The sequence below is a fragment of the Leptodactylus fuscus genome, chromosome 4, assembly GCF_031893055.1.
Source record: "Leptodactylus fuscus isolate aLepFus1 chromosome 4, aLepFus1.hap2, whole genome shotgun sequence".
NCBI classification, from domain to species: domain Eukaryota; kingdom Metazoa; phylum Chordata; class Amphibia; order Anura; family Leptodactylidae; genus Leptodactylus; species Leptodactylus fuscus.
In genome coordinates this window covers 125450183-125470836 of record NC_134268.1, presented here as the reverse complement: position 1 = coordinate 125470836, position 20654 = coordinate 125450183, and the positions used below count along the sequence as shown (strand labels likewise).

Genomic DNA, 20654 nt, shown 5'->3' with positions numbered 1-20654 from the left:
TGTTAAGTATTTAGCTCCCTTTTCCAAACATAATTGTTCCGGGCATAGTGAGCCCTAGTTTATTTTGCTGTTTAGAGGCTTGGATTTTTTTGTAGTTTTTTTGTGTGTGATACTAAGTTCTGTTTATCCTATCCCTTTGCTTAAGTTCAGTATTCCTGCATTTTGCATTTATTTTCTACACTATACTTTGCGTTCCTCAAATTCACCGTGTCCAGTCTGTCCCCACAGACCTCTGTGGGGTGGCTTCTTCTGTATCCGCTTCTCCTTCATAAATGTGAAACTAGACAGGGGTTTCTGTTTCACTTTATAGGTGAGCTATTTCTCCGGCTGTGTTCATGCCCACTCAGGCAAGTTATTCGAGCCCACGGCTACTTCTAGTGTCCAAGGCAGGACAAACTGCTCATTAGTTTTGCATTTTGTTTTTTCTTTTATGTTTACTTGACTGAGAAGTTATCAGTCAGGGGACAGTCCATGGTCAGAGATCCCCAGACCATAACAGTAACCACCTTTCTATTGCACAACGAGGTCATGGTCACCCCAGACCTGAAAGATGCCTACTTACACATTCCCATCTACCCACCACACAAGAAGTACCTATGAATAGCTGTTTTTATGGCTGGCCACAGAGAGCACCTTCAATTCACTGCACTGCCTTTTGGCATTTCATCTGCCCCATACGTCTTTACCAAGATGGTCACACCTGTTGCTGCCGCCCTCAGACTGCAAGGCCTATTCGTAGTTCCCTACCTCGATGACTGGCTTATAAAAGCTCAGTCTACTTCAATTCTCCATCATCACCTCCGGATAGCCATCTCCTTCCTCCAAGAGTTGGGTTGGCTAATCATCTGGGAGAAGTCAGAAATAGTGCCATCCACCCAGAAGAAATTCCTACGGTTCATTCTGCATTCCCAGAAGATGCAGATTTTTCTTACCCACCCAAGGAGAGCAAAAATAGAAGCTTCCGCCCGATGCCTTCTTCATCATCACCTCCGGATAGCCATCTCCTTTCTCCAAGAGTTGGGTTGGCTAATCATCTGGGAGAAGTCAGAAATAGTGCCATCCACCCAGAAGAAATTCCTACGGTTCATTCTGGATTCCCAGAAGATTCAGATTTTTCTTACCCACCCAAGGAGAGCAAAAATAGAAGCTTCCGCCCGATGCCTTCTCCACACCCGACGGATCACAATCCGCACTGCCATGCTACACCATGTAGCAGAACTAGCCATTCGCTGATCTCTGCTACAATAGAGATGTAGCAGAGCTGAGTATGTGCTGACCTCTTCTACACTTGAGATGTAGTATTGCTGAGTGTGCCCTTAGCTCTGCTACATCAGAGATGTTGCAGAGCTGAGTGCCAGAGGAGGCGGAGTCTAAGATCGGTCCACAGTCCAATCTCAGATGTAGCAGTGTTGAGTGCACAGCTCTGCTACACCTTGATGTAGCAGAGCTGGCCGTGCGCTGCGCTCTGCTACACTTGAGATGTAGCAGAGCTGAGTGTGCGCTGAGCTCTGCTACACCAGAGATGTAGCAGAGTTGAGTGCCAGAGGAGGTGGAGTCTAAGATCGGTCCACAGTCCGAGCTCAGATGTAGCAGTGTTAAGCGCTGTTACGGTTCTGCCTATATATATTTAAATAATGTGAATGACGGCAGAACCATTTAGACTGTGCTGGTAGCTGCAGTCGAGGTCCACAGGCCCCAGAAGGCAGCCATCTGTCTGAACAAGGCTTTAGTCATGACTGCCAGTTAACTGCACTGGACAGTTGAGATTTGTACGATTCAGCGCGCACAGACTGCAACAAAGTTTCCACCAGATCAACTGCACTGGATAATAGCGTCTGTGATACAGTGTGAACAGACTGCAACAAGGTTTCACCAGTTTAACTGCAGTGGATAATAGCGTCTGTGATACAGTGTGAACAGACTACAACAAGGTTTCACCAGTTTAACTGCACTAGATAATAGCATCTGTGATACAGTGTGACGCTAGGTTCACACCTGCGTTCAGCCTTCCGTTCTGTGCTTTCCGTCTTCTGCATGCCAGAAGACGCAAAGCACAGACCGGGTCCAGCCGTGAGCGGCGGTGAGCGTTTTATGCTCTCCGCCGCGAAACCGGATTTTTTAATCCAGACACAGAGTACTGCATGTCTGACTCTGTGTCCGGATTATAAAACCCGGTTTCGCGGCGGAGAGCGCAAAACGCTCACCACCGCTCACGGCCGAACAGCTTTCTCACCCATTCAAATGAATGGGTGAGAAAGTCTCCTTCAGGTTTCCGTATCCTGCTCTGTTTTATGCAGGAAACGGAAACCTGCACAACGGAGAGGATGTGAATGAGCCCTGAACAGACTGCAACAAGGTTTCACCAGTTTAACTGCACTGGTTAAACACACCTGTGAGTAGATGCTACAGATGCAGGCTGCCAGGGGTTAAATTTCGCCCCTGGTCAGCAACACAAACAAAGAGGTTAGTGGCTCAAAGACCCCTAATATTTAGCGCTGAGCTCTTCTACATTCATGGCCAAAAGTTTTGAGAATGACACAAATATTATATTTTCACGTGATCTGCTGCCCTCTGGTTTTTATGTGTGTTTGTCAGATGTTTTTATCACATACAGAAATATAATTGCAATCATATTATGAGTAACAAAAGCTTATATTGACAGTTAGAATGAGTTAATGCAGCAAGTCAATATTTGCAGTGTTGACCCTTCTTCTTCAGGACCTCTGCAATTCTCCCTGGCATGCTCTCAATCAACTTCTGGACCAAATCCTGACTGATAGCAGTCCATTCTTGCACAATCAATGCTTACATTTTGTCAGAATTTGTAGGTTTTTGTTTGTCCACCCATCTCTTTATGATTGACCACAAGTTCTCAATAGGATTAAGATCTGGGGAGTTTCCAGGCCATGGACCCAAAATCTCTATGTTTTGTTCCCTGAGCCATTTGGTTATCACCTTTGCTTTATGGCAAGGTGCTCCATCATGCTGGAAAAGGCATTGTTGAGCGCCAAACTGCTCTTGGACGGTTGGGAAAAGTTGATCTTGGAGGACATTCTGGTACCATTCTTTATTCATGGCTGTGTTTTTAGGCAAGACTGTGAGAGAGCTGCATCCCTTAGCTGAAAAGCAACCCCACACATGAATGGTTTCAGGATGCTTTACAGTTGGCATGAGACAAGACTGGTGGTAGCGCTCACCTCGTCTTCTCTGAATAAGCTGTTTTCCAGATGTCCCAAACAATCGAAAAGGGGATTCATCAGAGAAAATGACTTTACCCCAGTCCTCAGTAGTCCACTCCCTATACCTTTTGCAGAATATCAGTCTGTCCCTGATGTTTTTTCTGGAGAGAAGTGGCTTCTTTGCTGCCCTCCTTGAGACCAGGCCTTGCTCCATGAGTCTCCGCCTCACAGTGCGTGCAGATGCACTCACACCTGCCTGTTGCCATTCCTGAGCAAGCTCTGCACTGCTGGTAGCTCGATCCCGCAGCTGAAACACTTTTAAGAGACGGTCCTGGCGCTTGCTGGTCTTTCTTGGGCGCCCTGGAGCCTTTTTGCCAACAATGGAACTTCTCTCCTTGAAGTTCTTGATGATGCGATAGATTGTTGACTGAGGTGCAATCTTTCTAGCTGCGATACTCTTCCCTGTTAAGCCATTTTTGTGCAGTGCAATGATGACTGCACGTGTTTCTTTAGATATAACCATGGTTAACAGAAGAGAAACAATGATGCCAAGCACCAGCCTCCTTTTAAAGTGTCCAGTGGTGTCATTTTTACTTAATCATGACAGATTGATCTCCAGCCCTGTCCTCATCAACACCCACACCTGTGGTAGCTGGTCCTTTTAAGGCAGGGCTGCAATGATGTTGAAATGTATTTTGGGGGATAAAGTTCATTTTCTAGGCAAATATTGACTCTGCAAGTAATTGCTGTTAAGCTGATCACTCTTTATAACATTCTGGAGTATATGCAAATTGCCATTAGGAAAACTGAAGCAGTAGACTTTGTAAAAATTAATAATTTGTATCATTCTCAAAACTTTTGGCCATGACTGTACACTTGAGATGTAGCAGAGCTGAATGTGCGCTCAGCTCTGCTACACTAGAAATGTAGCAAAGCTGAGTGCCAGAGGAGGCGGAGTCTAAGATCGGTCCACAGTCCGATCTCAGATGTAGCAGTGTTGAGCGCACAGCTTAGAAAAAATTGTACTCTCTCCTACCAGGATGCTTAGGAAAATATCCCAACTACTAAATTACCATATCTCCCCAAAATCTTTCTACAAACCAGCGTACTTGTCGTCGTGGGAACTGGAATTGAAATTACAGCTATCACCGGATGATGTGGATTTTATCTTGTCCAATTCTCATCGTATATCACCTTCTGTTCGCATCCAAAAGAACCAATACAAACTTATCACCAGATGGTACTGCACTCCTGATTGGCTGTACCACAAACGTCTAGTGCCTGATGACACCTGCTGGACTAACTTCGCTGTTAAAAGGCTCAACTCACTCCAAGGGCCAAAAACACTGCTGGTTAAAGGCTCAACTCACCCCAAGGGCAAAAAACTCTGCTGGTGCAAGGCGGAACTAACTTAAAGGACCTAAAACTATGCTGGTAAAAGGCTCAAGTCACTTCAAGGGCCTCAATCTCTACTGGTAGCTCAGCTTAAGGGCCTCTAACTTAATTTGGAAGGGCTCACGTGAAGGGCCAGAAAAGTAATTTTTGAAGGTCTCACCACATCACACACACATAAACAATGACAGTTAAGGGTGGGGGCTTTTGGATTTCCCATTGCCTATGCAATATGTGGTTGTCATGGGCAAGGTGATTTAAAGGGGTGCAAGCTAATGTTTCTTTAGCTTTAAATTTGTGTTTCTGTCCATACTGATGTGGAGAAAAGAAGGTTTCCAAGTATTTTTCCACTTTCATAGAGGTTCTATTGAGTTTGGAAAGTGTCTAGTTGATAGGCTGTGATATTGAGGTAATACTGGGAATTGGGCATGTTAGTTGCCCCCAGGCATGCTTTCCCTGCTGTCCCAGTTGCATTCCAGAGGTGTTGGCATCATTTCCTGGGGTGTCATTGTGGACTTGATGACTCTCCTGAGTCGAATTGTGGTTTCCCCTGAAACAAGCATTTTTTCCCCACAGACTATAATGGAATTCGATATTCGGTCGAATAGTCAAATATTGAGGGGCTACTCGAAATGAATATCGAATATTTCCGACTTGCTCATCTATAATTATGAGACAGAAAATGTAGTTCAATGGTGCAAGGCATGTGAGACTATAGAGGCAGCCAGGAGGAGGTAGTGACAAGGAAAATATTGGGGTTCATGAATTGTCACCACATATCCCAATGAAAAGATTTGACAGGAGTCGAAGCAGGGGTGAACCTACCCCTTTCGCCGCCCGAGGCGAACGACAGAAAGCCCCCCCCCCAGGAGCTGAGCAAAGGGGCGTGGTGAAAGGAGGGGACTTGCTCTCTGCCTGAGCGTGAGGGGAGGCTGCTGGAGCAGCGCTGCTCCAGTGGCCTCCCCAATTCACTGCTCGGTGCTAAGCTGGCTTAGGAAAGGAAAAATCCCGCCCTCCCTGGGGCCCTGACATAGCACCGCCTGAAGCGGTCACTTCAGGTCGCCTCATGGGAGGTGCGGCGCTGGGTCGAAGGCAGGCGTGCCAAAACGCGCGTTGGGTGGGAGCTGGCGCTTATACCTGTGTCCTCTGCTCCCCCTTTACCTGTGTATACTATTATGGGTAAGGATTACATCTTATGTGGACTTTGATGATTTGTAGGACTTTATGTACACATGCATACTTACCCTTTGGCATGGCTATCGTGCAACTCTGCTAGTACAATTTCTATGTATACGTATATTTCATGTATGGTACCACATGTATATTACTTTACTAAGAGTGAATCCCCATGCTATATACTTATGAGATTGTTATAAAATATGAAAAAAAACAAAAAAACTTTTTAAGTCTTCAGTAGGTGATACCTTCAGAGAAATTGTTATAGGGAGTCATGTGGACATGGCTGTGCCAACTCCATTATCGTGTAAAATCTTATAAAACCTAGTAGCCTGTATTATGGCATAAATTTTAATGTCACTATTTAGTAAAGAAATTGGGTGGAAATTAGCGGGAGTAGTGGGAGTCTTTGCCTGGTTTCAGTAGGCAAATTCTAGTGGAAAATTGCTGCTAGTGGAAAAAAATTCCACACCAAATTCCTCACCATTTTCCTCCATGTGAATGTGATAAGGTCAAAGTCGTGTTTAATTGACCCCTAACGAAGAATAGGTGCAGCTACAAACAAAAACAACAGGATGGGACGTGCTGGAAAATAGACACAGCACAACCATAAACACACCACAGGAGTATGAGGAGAGGACAGTGGAGTAGTGAGGAAAGGTACCACAGGTCAGGGGCGAAATAAACCTGAAGCCCTAAACAAAAACTCACTAATACCAAACAGTGACAGGCAACCAGAAAATGCAGGACAGGGGTTGGTAACAACGAAAACAGGCGAGGACTGAAGCCAGCAGTGAGTCTTTTATAGACCCCGAAACTACTTCATAGGTTGATGACACTGTCAAACACCTGGAGCTCGCATCTACTGAGACACCAAGCGAGCTCAAGTATACACTGAGGCAGATATCCAACCGCTGACTCCAAGGCCCACTGGCAAAGAGAACGACCAGAGAGCCACAGGACACTGGCTCAAATTGCCAGAAAGCACACAACAATTTCACAAACAACTCAGGTCCTGACAGTTAACCAGTTAGAAGGGACTTTTAGTGCAGAGCGGAAAGGTTAAATTAGGAGACATAAATAAGACACACTGCAGCTGAGCAGCCCAGCCATTCCCATCTTTGCTTCCAATGCAAGATGTAACTCTTTTTAACAGTGCCTTCTTGTAGGAGCAGCTACGCATCCCACACATAGCTACCCTGTCTCTCCCCCCCTGCATCTCATAGCACTTAGATCAGAAACAAAGGAATTGTTCTCTCTTTTTTTCCTACATTGTAGGTGTGGCTATACACTGCTGAGAAGATGCGATTAGTATAAGTAACAGAACATGATTGGGTGTGAAGTTATAGCACAAGTATTAACTCATAACTATTGGATAAAACACAAAGAAGAAGAAGTTACATCCCATCATAAATAATGGTTTTCAGTAATGGGGGGATGGGGGCTTTAGCATGTGTGCACCAAGGCTAAGAATGACCCAGACACTCAGTTCCGTTTTCAATCCCAGCTCATGCTATATCATCGCCTCCATAGCACTGAACCCCGTTTATTTCACGTCACACATATTTATACAGGAAAGGAAAAGCATGGGTTAATGCATAATATAACATGAAATTCTTCACATGATTGGCTCTTGATCGTGACGTATAACAGGTTGTAGTCTTGGTTACAATCTAAGGAATTCAGCAAAACATGAGAGTCAGCGCCATCTTAGAATACATTCTTTATTCCAAAGCTGATAGTCTTTAGTTTTAAAGGAAAATTAGTATTTCAACATAACGTAAAATATAACATGCTATAATCGTGACCTGAGCTCTGACACAAACAGAATGGCTATTACAATTACAAATTGAACTACATCATACCAGAGGTATACAGTGAGGTCTTTCTATAGCTGAGCTTATTACTTGCTTTACAATGAATTATTCTTGAAGATGAAGATTCTTTTGCATTTGCGTGCTTTTAAAGGGGCTCTATCGCTAGGAAAAGTCATTTTTAACTAATCACATCTTTGCATAGCCTTTAGAAAGTCTATTCCACACTTACCTTTAGTATGTAGATTGCCTCAGTGGTTTCTGAATAAGTCAGTTTTTATTCATATGCTAATTAGACTGTTGCACGATACATTGTGCACACCTCTCCTATTGTTTTCTATGGGAGACTGCTGCTGCTGCTGATGATGATGACTCAGCTTCCTGTTTGCACACACATAGGAGATAATAGGAGAGAGGAGGCTGCTGGGAACTTCCTGTACTGGCTGGAAGCTCATTAGCATATGAATAAAAACGGACTTATTCAGAAACCACTGAGGCAATTTACATACTAAAGGTAGGTGTGAAATAGCATTTCTAAAGGCTATGCAAGGATTTGATTAATTAAAAATGACTTTTCCCAGTGATAGAGCCCCTTTAATGTTACCCATTCTTACATTCAACTTCTGTAAATCTTTCTCTTACTATAGCATACGCAACTCTAAACCATGCTGTGCACTTTATAACATTCCATTGTCTTCCAATACGCTTCTATTCTCTCTAATGGCAGCTGTCCATTGGGCTGACTACAATCTCCCTGGCTAAGGCATATTACACACTTTCATCAATCTCTTCATTTTCTTAACATGATTTTTGCCTTCTCTCCAACCAAATCATGAGGGTATACATGTCCGTGAAGGACAGGCTCTTTCGACTTAAACATAGACTGTAAACTTTACATCATGTTACATTACAGAGTTTATAAAATAAACTCGGGGCCATCTCGGAACAGGAGATCCAGACCCTGTGACTGCGTCCGGTCACGATACCTGCAACTAGCCCATGATTTGCAGCGTATGTGAATCCCCTGGAGCCACAGAACCTGTATCTGCATCTAGGGTCACAGTCTGGCATTCCCCCATAGACCAGGACCCCACTACTCTGTGACCTAGCCAGGGGTTTGAATAGTGGCCATACTTGTCAGGGCAGGAGTCCTCTGTCCTGCAACCCACAGCTACTCCGGGGATCCGAACAGGGACTAATCTCTGGTCTTTTTAACTATAGGGAGTCACCACACACACAAAAAAAAATAACCACACATGCATCGGGATGTGTGACATACACTCAACAGGGTGTGTGTGTTCGTCTCAGGTCTGCCTTAGCGATCATGCTCAATCCGACAGTTATCCAATCACGACTTACAAACAAATCAGGTTCTTGGAACTACACATTGGGGGCCTCCCAGTCGCTCAGGCAGACCCCAGGGGTCGACAGAGCTGTCCCCAGACTCACACAGGACCCTCCAATACAGATAAACCACAGATTCATAAAATCATCACTTACCGTGTTTCTGTGGAGGTGATCAGGCTCCTGAATTGGATGATCTAGGGTCATCCAGGTGGGCTTGGTGTCGGCCAGGGTGGTCTCTCACGCCCTGAAGTGTAGCCCCACTTTGGGCGCGAGCTTATAAGGTCAGAGTCACGTTTATGACTAATTGACCAATAATCCTGGGTAACTGTAGTCGTCCTAATTGATAAGGTTGAGGGTCGGCGGACAAGAAATCACACCTCGCGCGTATCACATTGAAAGCAATAGGTAAAAAAAAAAAAGCCTCCCATTGAGTTCAATGAGTAGCACGCGTAAGACGGAATCCATTGAAGTCAATGGGATTCTGTTTTACAACAATCACTCTGACACGTGTTTACGTGTCAGAATGAGCGGCGCCTTACTCTCCGTGTGAACGCAGCCTAAAGGGCTCTCAGCTCAGTGGAAAGAGCAAGAGAAGGAGAAGATTTATTTTTCGCACCTAAAGTAGTTATTATTGGTAATATCTTTGAGCTTCTGCTCTTTTCTGTTTATGAAGCGAGCAGAGCTTGATAAGCACACCTTGAATAAAAGATTATGGAAATATCATAAAGTATGTTGATTGGAGATGGATCCTACAATATTGCAGAAAAATTTCCTAAGCTCTTTCATGATAGTGTCCTGAAATTCAGAGTGTTATAGGATGAATTAATTTATTCGACATTGAGACGCAGTGAGAAAGCTAAACCTTTCTCGGATATGATTAGAGACAGGGGCGTGAGTTGACCATGTAATGTTCCCAATAAAAGTGGATTCAATTGATGCAGAGTGAAACTGGACACCAGAAAGAAATCTAAATGGGAATATGAACCATGAGAAAGTGAATATACAAGTATTTCAAAAAAGTCAACTTAAAATCACAGGATTTTTTTTTAGATCAGCCCAGGTTGCAATACTGTATATATGTGCAGCAAAAAAAGGAAATTGAATATTTTTTCAGATTAACAACACATTGTCACACTGTGTAATTGGTTAGCAGAGCAGAAAAAAAAAAAAAACATTAACTAACAAGATTAGTGTAAGCTAGACTGTATATTGGGTGAACAAAAAAAAAAATTATGCAGGCAGAATCAGCATTTTCCTGTTAGAACAGCAGTTGTCTTGCATTTAATGAAAAAAATTAAAGGGATCCTATTATACAAACTCTTTTTTTGTGAGTAACACATCGGAATAGCCTTAAGAAAGGCTATTATTCTCCTACCCTTTCGTTGTCTTCTGTTGTCACTGTTCGGTAGGAATCCCGGTTCTTGTCGGTATGCAAATGAGTTCTCTCTCCCTGGTTAGCAGCAAGAGACACGATCTTGGTACGCTATTTGCTTTCGAATCAGCACCCAAGCCTCGGCACTTCACATTGAAACAACTTTCGTTACCGCCTTTAACACAGCCATTGAGAGATACATCTTCCTTTCTTCTCTTACAACCTTGATGTGCTTACCGCTCTTCATTTTCTCCTGCCTCGATGTTTCCCTGCCCATACCTTTGTATTGGTTTGTCCCCCCCCCCCCCCTGGTTTTGTCTCTCTCCCTCCCACCCCCTCTACCCTTCCCCTCTCCGCCCCATCCCATACGCTTCCATTGTTATGTTAAGATATGTTTATTTGCATTGTAAAACAAAACGAAAGTTGTGCATTGTACCTTATATTTTTTGTTTGCTGAATGGTCATGCAATCTAGTGCTCTGTACTTCTTAATAAAAATAGTTTTAAAACAAAACAAATGAGTTCTCTTGCAGCACTGGGGACGGGCCCCAGCAATCAAACAGCACTGGGGCATCCCCAATGCTGCGAGAGAACTCTCACCAGCGCCGCCTCCATCTTCGTCAGCAGCGTCCTCTTCATCTTCTTCTTCCGGCGGTGGCTTGTAACTTCTAGGACTCGGGCAGAACAAACTGCACATGCCCACAAGCCATGAGAAAATGGCCGCTTACAATGCTGTCCAAGAGGCCATTTTCTCGTGGTCTGTGGGAATGCGCAGTCTGCTCTGCCCAAGGCCCGAGGCCTAGAAGTTACAGGCCACCGCCGGAAGAAGAGGATGAAGAGGACGCTGCTGATGAAGATAGAGGCCTCGCTGGAGAGAGTTCTCTTGCAGCAATGGGGACGCCCACAGTGCTGTTTGAGCGCTGGGACCTGCCCCCAGTGCTGCAATAGAACTCATTTGCATAGTGACAAGAACCGGGATTCCTACGGAATGGCGGCGCAGAGAAGACCACGAAAGGTAGGAGAAGAATAACTATCACAGTATATAGATTCTTGTATTTCACTTCACCAATTCACAGAAGGTAGGGGACACAACCCACCCATAGAAATATTGTTCTTAAAACATCACTTTTATTAATATTCTTTAAAATAACAAAAATAGTGATAATTTTATTAACACCCAAAAAATTTTCCCTCAATGTGAAGAGAAAAGAAAAAGAAGGAGCATTACAGGTAAGATGCATTATCCTCAAATAATTAACTCCTTGAATTACAAATGGTAGCTGACCTCATTTATAGCCCAAGTGATACTATACAGATATATAGCAAGGGGTATCCTTCTACCCAGAACGTGCATCTCACACTGCCTACCACAATATAGGCTAAAAGATACATCTGCCTCGCTAATCCTTCCACAAAGGGCATACAGCTATCCCAAATATTCCAACCCTACGCATTTCTTCTTCACTAATAAGAATCATCAGGGGTCATTTAGTTTCCCTTGCAGCTAATAGCAGTAAAAACTGCTTTTTTGAGAAACAGTGGTGTGATATACTGCCCTCCGGCAGGACCGCGCTCTACAATCAGCGGCGAATTGCCCTGTCGTACCACAACTTCTTAAACATCTCACCACTCCAAAAAATGAAAAAATAGTTAAATATAGTAACTCACCACCCGACGCAAGGTGCATGACCTAATTCTTCTGGACTTGAAGAAGAAAAAATTTGTATGTAGATGAAGGAGGTAAGGTCCGCAACTCTTGCTCGTAATAAAAGTATATTTTATTCCATTATTTTAAAAAAATTGGCAAAAGACACCATGATGAAAAAGTGAAAAAGAACAGGAAAATACAAAAAAGTGAAAATAAAAACACTGAATGTTACATATCTGGCTTGGCTAATGCGTTTTGAAACCGCAAAGGTTTCTTAATCATAGCCTGATGGATGCCCTATGTAGACTAGTATTGACTGCTCCCTATATATAGCATATTAGACAGGTGTAACTAATTGACTTCCTAACAAAAAGGCACTGACTTCCTGTTATACATTTTTATCTTTTGGAATATATGTGTAACAATGTGGAATTTATATACACACAGGGAATAAGGTAGTTTAAAGATATTTTTATTGAATCAGTAACATTGTGAATTGAAACAACTTTGTCTTCTAAAGAAATCTTTATTTATAAAATGTATAACAGGAAGTCAGTGCCTTTTTGTTAGGAAGTCAATTAGTTACACCTGTCTAATATGCTATATATAGGGAGCAGTCAATACTAGTCTACATAGGGCATCCATCAGGCTATGATTAAGAAACCTTTGCGGTTTCGAAACGCGTTAGCCAAGCCAGATATGTAACATTCAGTGTTTTTATTTTCACTTTTTTGTATTTTCCTGTTCTTTTTAACTTTTTCGTCATGGTGTCTTTTGCCAATTTTTTTAAAATAATGGAATAAAATATACTTTTATTACGAGCAAGAGTTGCGGACCTTACCTCCTTCATCTACATATCTCACCACTCCCATCAGTCTGCTGTGATCCAATAAACATCATGTCAGAGACACACCTACACAAATGTACCGCCTCCAGGCTGTTACACAACCACATGAGTTCTTAATTAATAGTGGCTTCCTAATTACATAATGGAAGTCAGATTTGCATATTCTTCCCATGATGTTTTTACTGCTATTAGCTGTGAGGGAAACTAAATGACCCCTGATGATTCTTATTAGTGGAGAAGAAATGCATAGGGTCGGAATATATGGGATAGCTGTATTCCCTTTGTGGAAAGATTAGCGAGGCAGATGTATCTTTTAGCCTATATTGTGGTAGGCAGTGTGAGATGCACGTTCTGGGTAGAAGGATACCCCTTGCTATATATCTGTATAGGATCACTTGGGCTATAAATGAGGTCAGCTACTATTTGTAATTCAAGGAGTTAATTATTTGAGGATAATACATCTTACCTGTAATACTCCTTTTTATTTTCTCTTCACATTGAGGAAAAATTTTTTTGAGTGTTAATAACATTTTCACTATTTTTGTTATTTAAAAGAATATTAATAAAAGTGATGTTTTAAGAACAGTATTTCTACGGGTGGGTTGTGTCCCCTACCTTCTGTGAATTGTAGGAGAAGAATAGCCTTTCTAAAGGCTATTCCGACGTGTTACTTAGAAAAAAAAAAAGGGGTTGTATGATAGGATCCCTTTAAACTCTTGCCTGTAAAAGATTTTCCACTAACAGGATTATTTTCTTTGTAAAACCTGTATATAAAGATGAAAATGCTCTATTTCACAAATTACACCAAAATTAGACTATTGGCAATGACATAGCTAACTGTCCTGTCTTTATGTCTGTAATTATATATTAGAACAGGAATGAAATGATCTCAAGCTCAAACAGCAGCACAGCTATGCTCTCACTCCTATTGCTTTCTATCACTAATCTGTCTGTGTAATTGCTTAAATCTGACTAAATTATCCTATTTTAACTATTTCTTTCAAGCTTTTCAGAACTGTGCTCTGTATGATGCAGTGAGATGAAATCTCAGATTCTTCACTATGTCTACCATTACTGCAAACTTGATTCTGATGTCTCTGGAAGCACCTTCTATATTATATATGACATCAGCACTGTAAGGTGTTTACCTACAATTGTCTATTGTCTGAGAGACTGTCAGCTGATGTCAGGTAGTGCTAGAAATATATAGATATCAGAGGAACCGCACACTTAGATATAAGAATATGGGTGCTAGCAGACAAGAGAGTCCTGCGACTCATACATAGAATTTATGTACTCAAAATAAATAATTTGTTTCACCCTTTCACCTAATTACGGTGTGCAGCAACATTTCTTTACACTAGGTAGTGCTAGAAAGTCAGAGTCTGAGTCACAAACATCTCTTTTGTATTTCCTGCTCAAACTTTTGGCAGTGGCCATTTTATTTTCTCCACGATGTATCATGATTTCTTCAGTTTCTTTAGAAACTGAGCAATTTGAAGTATTCGGTTCAATCAAGCTTGTGATGAAGCAGTTCAGCAACCTATAATTGTGACCATGGAAGAGAAATCTCTCCTATAATGCTAAACTCCATTACAGCAACTTGTGCTGTTACAGTGGTAGGATCCTAGTATTTGGGGGAAAATAGAGAGTGATATCATGTTTTTGGGTTCTCTTAAGCTACTGGAGGTCAAAATGTTTTTACAAGGTTGTACTAAAAGAAATCATACATCTTTGAAGTAAGAGTTCAACAATATAGGGTTCTTGTTGCAGCAACCCAACGGAGAAAAACAGAGATTGTGGAATGAGACGACACGGGCTAAGCCGCCTGCTAGGCCTGTTACACTATTAACACATTCTGAACCCTCCACAAGGTTGTGCAGAAAAGGGGGTCCTGCAGAACTACCTGTTGGATGCAGTAGTGTCCTTGTCTTCCCCTGGGGCACTCCTTGTTGGAGAGGGGACCTCTTGATACTGAGTCGGTGTGGATGTTGTTCAGGAGGCCCCGATGGTAATGCAGGCAATGACTCAGGAGTCCAGCAGTTACAGGGTAAACCAAATAACTTTTATTGAACAACGCCAACAGATGTTCCAGCAGCTTTGCAAGATGAATACAGCATACAGTCAATATGTAATATCCATGACTTACAAGTTTAGCCAAGCAATACAGACACTGTAGTACTTGACGTAATTTTCTCCTCTCCTCCTCTCGTACCGCTCCCTAAATTAGTTAGGGGATGTAGCGGGGCTAAGAGTCCTGATAGGGAACACTCCTGTATGGTACCTCTGTAGCTTCTAATGGCACAGACACCAATGTCTCCCAGGAATCCCCAAAGTTCTCTCACTAACTCCGGGCAGCCTCCAGATGTACCTTGGAATGAAATGGCTTCTTTCCTAAATCTTAGGCTGAAGACTGATGCTGGAATTCTGTTGTTCTGCAACTAGATCTGATCTGAACTAGATCTGGACTTGGACTGGACCTTGACTAATTGTGGCAACAGCTACAGGAGAATATATACCCTTTCCTAGAACCCCTGCCCAGTGGCCTGTGATTGGTCATGAGGTAGTACAGCATTATATGAAAGTGCATATATACAGTAAAATGGCAGACATATTGCATTTATCATAGATATACACAAGACAAGACAAGACAAACAAGACAATCCTGGAGTACATGTAACAAACACAAAACATATAGCAGCATTACTCTGGGATGCTGCATTGTTATAAAATATGCTTTTGAGGGACTGCACAATTGATATACGATGTTAGGAGTCCCTGCTTTTCTGCAGCTCTACTGTCCTGTATTGTATATAGTGTGGAACAGTAGAAACATAAGAAGGCTGGGTCTCCTAGTACCATAGATCACTATGACGCAAAGAGTCTTGGTGTCCTGACTAGATTTGGATACAGTACATGGTTTTTTGGTGTATATTAAATTTAAAATTTAATAAGGTTCTTCTTGGCTCTAAACCTACCTGCAATTCCAAAGAGAGTAAGATCCACTTAGGTATGACACCATTTTGGTTGGTATTTGTGCAATGTTTTGGGTATATTGGTGTCTTACCTACCATGAGTGACAGGTGAGTGGCAGCTATTTGTGTGTCTGTGCAATTGTTAGTGTGGAAGCAGAACCTCCCTTTTATGGTAGCATCCCATGTCAAACGTGCACATGTGACAAGTAGAGTGTATGGATGCCAACAGAATATCTTAGCCACAAGTGAGATTTATCTTTTTTGAAACCGATTCATGACTAGAGATGAGCGAACGGCGTTCGATCAAATTGATATTCGTAGAGATGTAGCAGATCTGAGTGTGCGCTGAGCTCTGCTACACCAGAGTTGTAGCAGAGCCAAGTGCCGGAGGAGGCAGAGTCTAAGATCGGTACAAAGTCCGATCTCAGATGTAACAGCGTTGAGCGCACAGCTCTGCTACACCTGTGTAGCAGAGCTCAGCGCACACTCAGCACTACTACATCTCGGGTGTATCAGAGCTCAGCTCACGGCCAGCTCTGCTACATCTCAGGTGTAGCAGAGCTGTGCGCTCAACACTGCTACATTTGAGATCGGACCACAATGGAGACTGCTGTGGACCAATCTTAGACTCAGACTCCTCCAGCAGAACCAGCGTTTATTGGCCGAATGCTGTACTCTGTATGGCATTCGGCCAATCAACGCTGGTCAATGCATTCCTATGGGAAAAAAACAGCTCCCGCATATCGCAAGCTGACAGGGATCCCGACGAGATAGTGGCGAGACAGGTACTTGGGTATGCCCCCAGGCATGCTTCCCCTGCTGTCCCAGTTGCATTCCAGGGTGTTGGCATCATTTCCTGGAGTGTCATAGTGGACTTGGTGACTCTCCTGAGTCGAAGTGTAGCTTCCCCTGAAACAAAGCATTTTTCCCCATAGACTATAATGGGGTTCGAATAGTCGAATATTGAGGGGCTATTCAAAACGAATATCGAATATTTCACTGTTCACTCATCTCTATTCATGACATATGGTATTCTGTTTTTAGTTAGAGAATTTTTAGTATTTGTTACATAGCTATGCTCAGTCTTCTGGTGTTGTAGACATTTCAAATACTATATTACCCATAATTTTGTAACTGCACAGTACATTTTAAATTTTTTAAGTATATATCAATTGAACTTGTATGCTTATTGTCATTGCAGGATATCAATGCTTCCATGACAAATAGCACAGTTACAAGCAAACCACCTGTAACATTACGGCTTGTTGTCCCTGCAAGTCAATGTGGATCTCTTATAGGGAAAGGTGGATCCAAAATAAAAGAAATCAGAGAGGTAAGAATACTTTTATCATTTTTCTTAAACATTTAACCTAAATTTAAAGTATTATGGAGTCTTCTATCTGAGCAGGGTCATACATATCTGTTTGTGCTGTTATATGAGAATCGACATCTATCCTGATACTATTCCTGACAAATTCCAATGGGTCATCTCCAGGAAACTTCATATGTTTCTTGTAGATTGGTTCTGATACATCTTCAGAGCTATGAACTCTCTTCAGCTCGTGAGTTCTTATTCACAGTTGCCAATTTGGATCCACTGCTTTCTTGCAGGCCATCATGGAATGGCTGCACTGAGCTTTCAAATAACCAGGTGTGTACCAAGGGGAAGCTAAATTTTAATGAGAATAACTCTGGTTTACCTCAGGCTTACAGGTTACCTAACATAAGCCACTGAAAGTTGCTTGGAGCTTGTTTGAGGCTATAACAGAACATAAGTCTCCTGGCTCTTTATAACCCTCTACATGTTTCCTTGGATCAAGAAGTCTGGGAATCATATGGAAAGATAGGCTAAATATCATCTTGGTTCCACACTGGTAGATGTTTTTATTACCTCATGTCTGGACTCCTGTGTTGCCTTATATGTAGGCCTTTCAGACAAAGATATACATTGCTTTCAGCTAGTGCCAAGTACTGCAGTGAGGTTAAATGGGTATTCCCACGTCGCATACTCACCAGTCTTCACTGCTGTAAAATCTTCTTTCTTCCTGGTTACTTGTGTCATTTGGTGGGTGGGTTTTTCCATGCAACCTGCTGTTTAGCTCCACCCCCAAATTAGTATGTAGCTCCACCCACGGCATTGCGTGATCCTATGGGGCAGCTGAAGGGCCTGTGATGTCATCAAAGGTCCTCAAACAAAACTATATGCACAATATTGGACTGTGAAGTACTGGCAGGAGCAACTCCATTCTGTGTTACATAGAAAGACTGCCTGTCTCTGCCATAATGAACACAATTGAATTAGCTAACCTGATAACTGGGAGAACAGAAGACGAGTTCAGAAATTGAAGCAGCTCCCCTCCTCTATCTGATAGCAGGAAGGTAGGTCACGTGGTGTAGACACAGCAATAGCTAGAAACACAGGCTCGCTCCCATGCACTTAGCCCCTCCTCCCTCCCCCCTGAGAGCAGGCAGATACATAACTTGACTTTTGAGCAGATAAGACAAGGGATGTGTCAACAATAAATTGAATAAAGTAAGATAGTGGACAAACAAAGCAGTTTTGCTGAAGCAGTGTATTTAGGAAAAGACTTAAATCCACATTAACAAGCTGTATAGATAGGATCCTTGGGATGGGACAACCCCTTTAATGAACAGACAACCCTGATATGTTCCCATAACAGCATTCCTCTGCACATTGTGTATATGCAAGCTTATTAAATTTTGATGGAGAGAAACACAGGCTTTTTTTCCCCCCGCAATGTGTGGATAGGATTAGGCAGAATCTCATTCACTTCATTGGTACTGTAAAATGCAGCATTTTTTTTGTGCTGCATTTCCACAGCAGGAAGAATGTTGCATTTATGCAATGTTGGGACTTAGCCTTAAAGTCTGAAAACCTTTATATCTATAAACAACTTAGGCTCAAGATATTCGGCATCACAGGTCCCTGGTTTGTTTCAGAATAATCAAGTTTGGTATGAACCACATTTTAAATCTGATTGCACATGAACATGTGCTAACCGGCTGTTGTTAATGAACAGCACGGGGGCGACCCACTTGGGACACGCGGGAACCTGTGCACCGGTTGTTTTTCCGTGGCTCATTTCATTCAATGAATAGAAGCCATAGAAGCAGGGCCACAAAATCAGACAGGAAAAGGGCCTGATCCACAGGACCATATAATTCACGGTCAGGCGTACAGGCCCATTGAACTGGGTGGGTCAGTGTGCTATCCAGGTAAAAACCCCAGATAGCATACTGACCATTCATATGGTCAGGTGCAAAATTGGCTAAATTGGCTTAAAACATAGTGTACTCATAGGGGGCATTCACACAGAAGAAAGTGGCGCTGATTCTGACACGATAATTTGCAGCAGAATCAGCACTGATAAAAAGACTCACATTGACTTTAATGGGTTCAAACTACAAGCTTACACTGCACTGACACTCACTTTTACGCATTTAAAGTGCTCAAAAAATTACCCATTTATTAGGGAAATGTGTGTGCCAATGATTTTTTTTTTTTAGACACCCAATAGTTTTGTAAAATTAGCCTGTTTTCATGATGTGTAAGGGATGCAGGGGTTATTGTTTTTTTGGGAGACAAACTTATAGCTGTGAGTTACTTGAAAAGTAATGAGGAATTGGCTTTTCAAAAAAAAGAAAGCCATCAAAAATTACACTGTGATGGGAGTACCGTATTTTCCGGACTATAAGGCGCACATAAAAACCTACGATTTCCTCAGAAATCGTAAGTGCGGCTTATAGTCCGGTGCGCCTTATATATGGATGGAAGCGGCGGCAAAGTCTGCGTGCCGCTTCCATACATACATAAAAGGCACCGTAAGGGTGCATTCACACTACGGAATGCCGGCGTGTATCACAGCCGTACACGCCGGCGTTACAGCAGGGCTGCCGGTCACTTCCTATTCATTTCTATGGGAGCCGGCATGCGAGCGCTCCCCATAGAAATGAATGGAAAAAAGCAGTCCATTCATTTCTATGGGGAGCGCTCGCATGCCGGCTCCCATAGAAATGAATGGGAAGTGTCCGGCAGCCCTGCTGTCACGCCGGCGTGAAACAGAACGTGAAACTTACCGAGCGGTGCAGGGCGGGCATTCAGGCCTCCTCTTCCTCCAATGTCCTGACCACTTCCTCCGGCGCTCGCGAACTGATAATGGCCTGGGCGCATGCGCAATATCATAATGCTTCTACTACGGCTACTGCGCATGCGCCCAGGCCATTATCAGTTAGCGAGCGCCGGAGGAGGAGGACGGAACATCGGAGGAAGAGGAGGCCTGAATGCCCGCCCACCCTGCACCGCTCGGTAAGTTTCACATTCTGTTTCAGGGTTTTATTTTAAAACGGGGGGGGGGGGGGGGTAGTTTAATATAACTTTTACGGTTGGGCTCTATCAGCATGATTTTGCTGATAGAGCCCCTCCTCGCCTGCCGAGCGCTTCCAATAGAAGCGGCTGGCACGCGGGGGGTTAAGCGGCCGCTGGCAAAGTCTGCCTGCCGCCGCTTTCAATAACATATAATGCGCACCGGACTGCGCCTTATAGTCCGGTGCGCCTTATATATGAACCGAGACGGACTATAAGGCGCTCATGGGCAATGCGCCTTATAGTCCGTAAAATACGGTAGATGTGAAATCAAAATTGTTGTTTTTGGTTTTTTTTGCAAGTAGTGGCACCAATAGTGTGTTATAGAGAAATGCGATGGTGGACCAGGTAGCAGAACTGACTGAGTAATGGTAGCTGTGGCAACATGTGTAGCAATGCATGCAGATGGGACTAACATTGTAGACCAGGCTGCAAGACACGTCTGCCTGGCAGTGGTGGTAGGCACTAGGCAGCTGTGGGAAAATGTGTGACAGTGGGGCAGGGCATAATATGATGGACCA

General features: G+C 43.1%; 1 protein-coding gene across 2 annotated transcripts in view; it reads left to right on the top strand.

Annotated features, from left to right (window-relative positions):
• Nucleotides 1-20654, top strand: part of LOC142200577 (poly(rC)-binding protein 3-like) — a 411290-nt gene that overhangs the window by 230180 nt on the left and 160456 nt on the right. For both annotated transcript variants that reach the window (XM_075271023.1, XM_075271022.1), the window contains one exon: nucleotides 16951-17082. In XM_075271023.1, the coding sequence (XP_075127124.1) occupies nucleotides 16951-17082 (132 nt within the window). The remainder of the gene's footprint in view (nucleotides 1-16950; nucleotides 17083-20654) is intronic.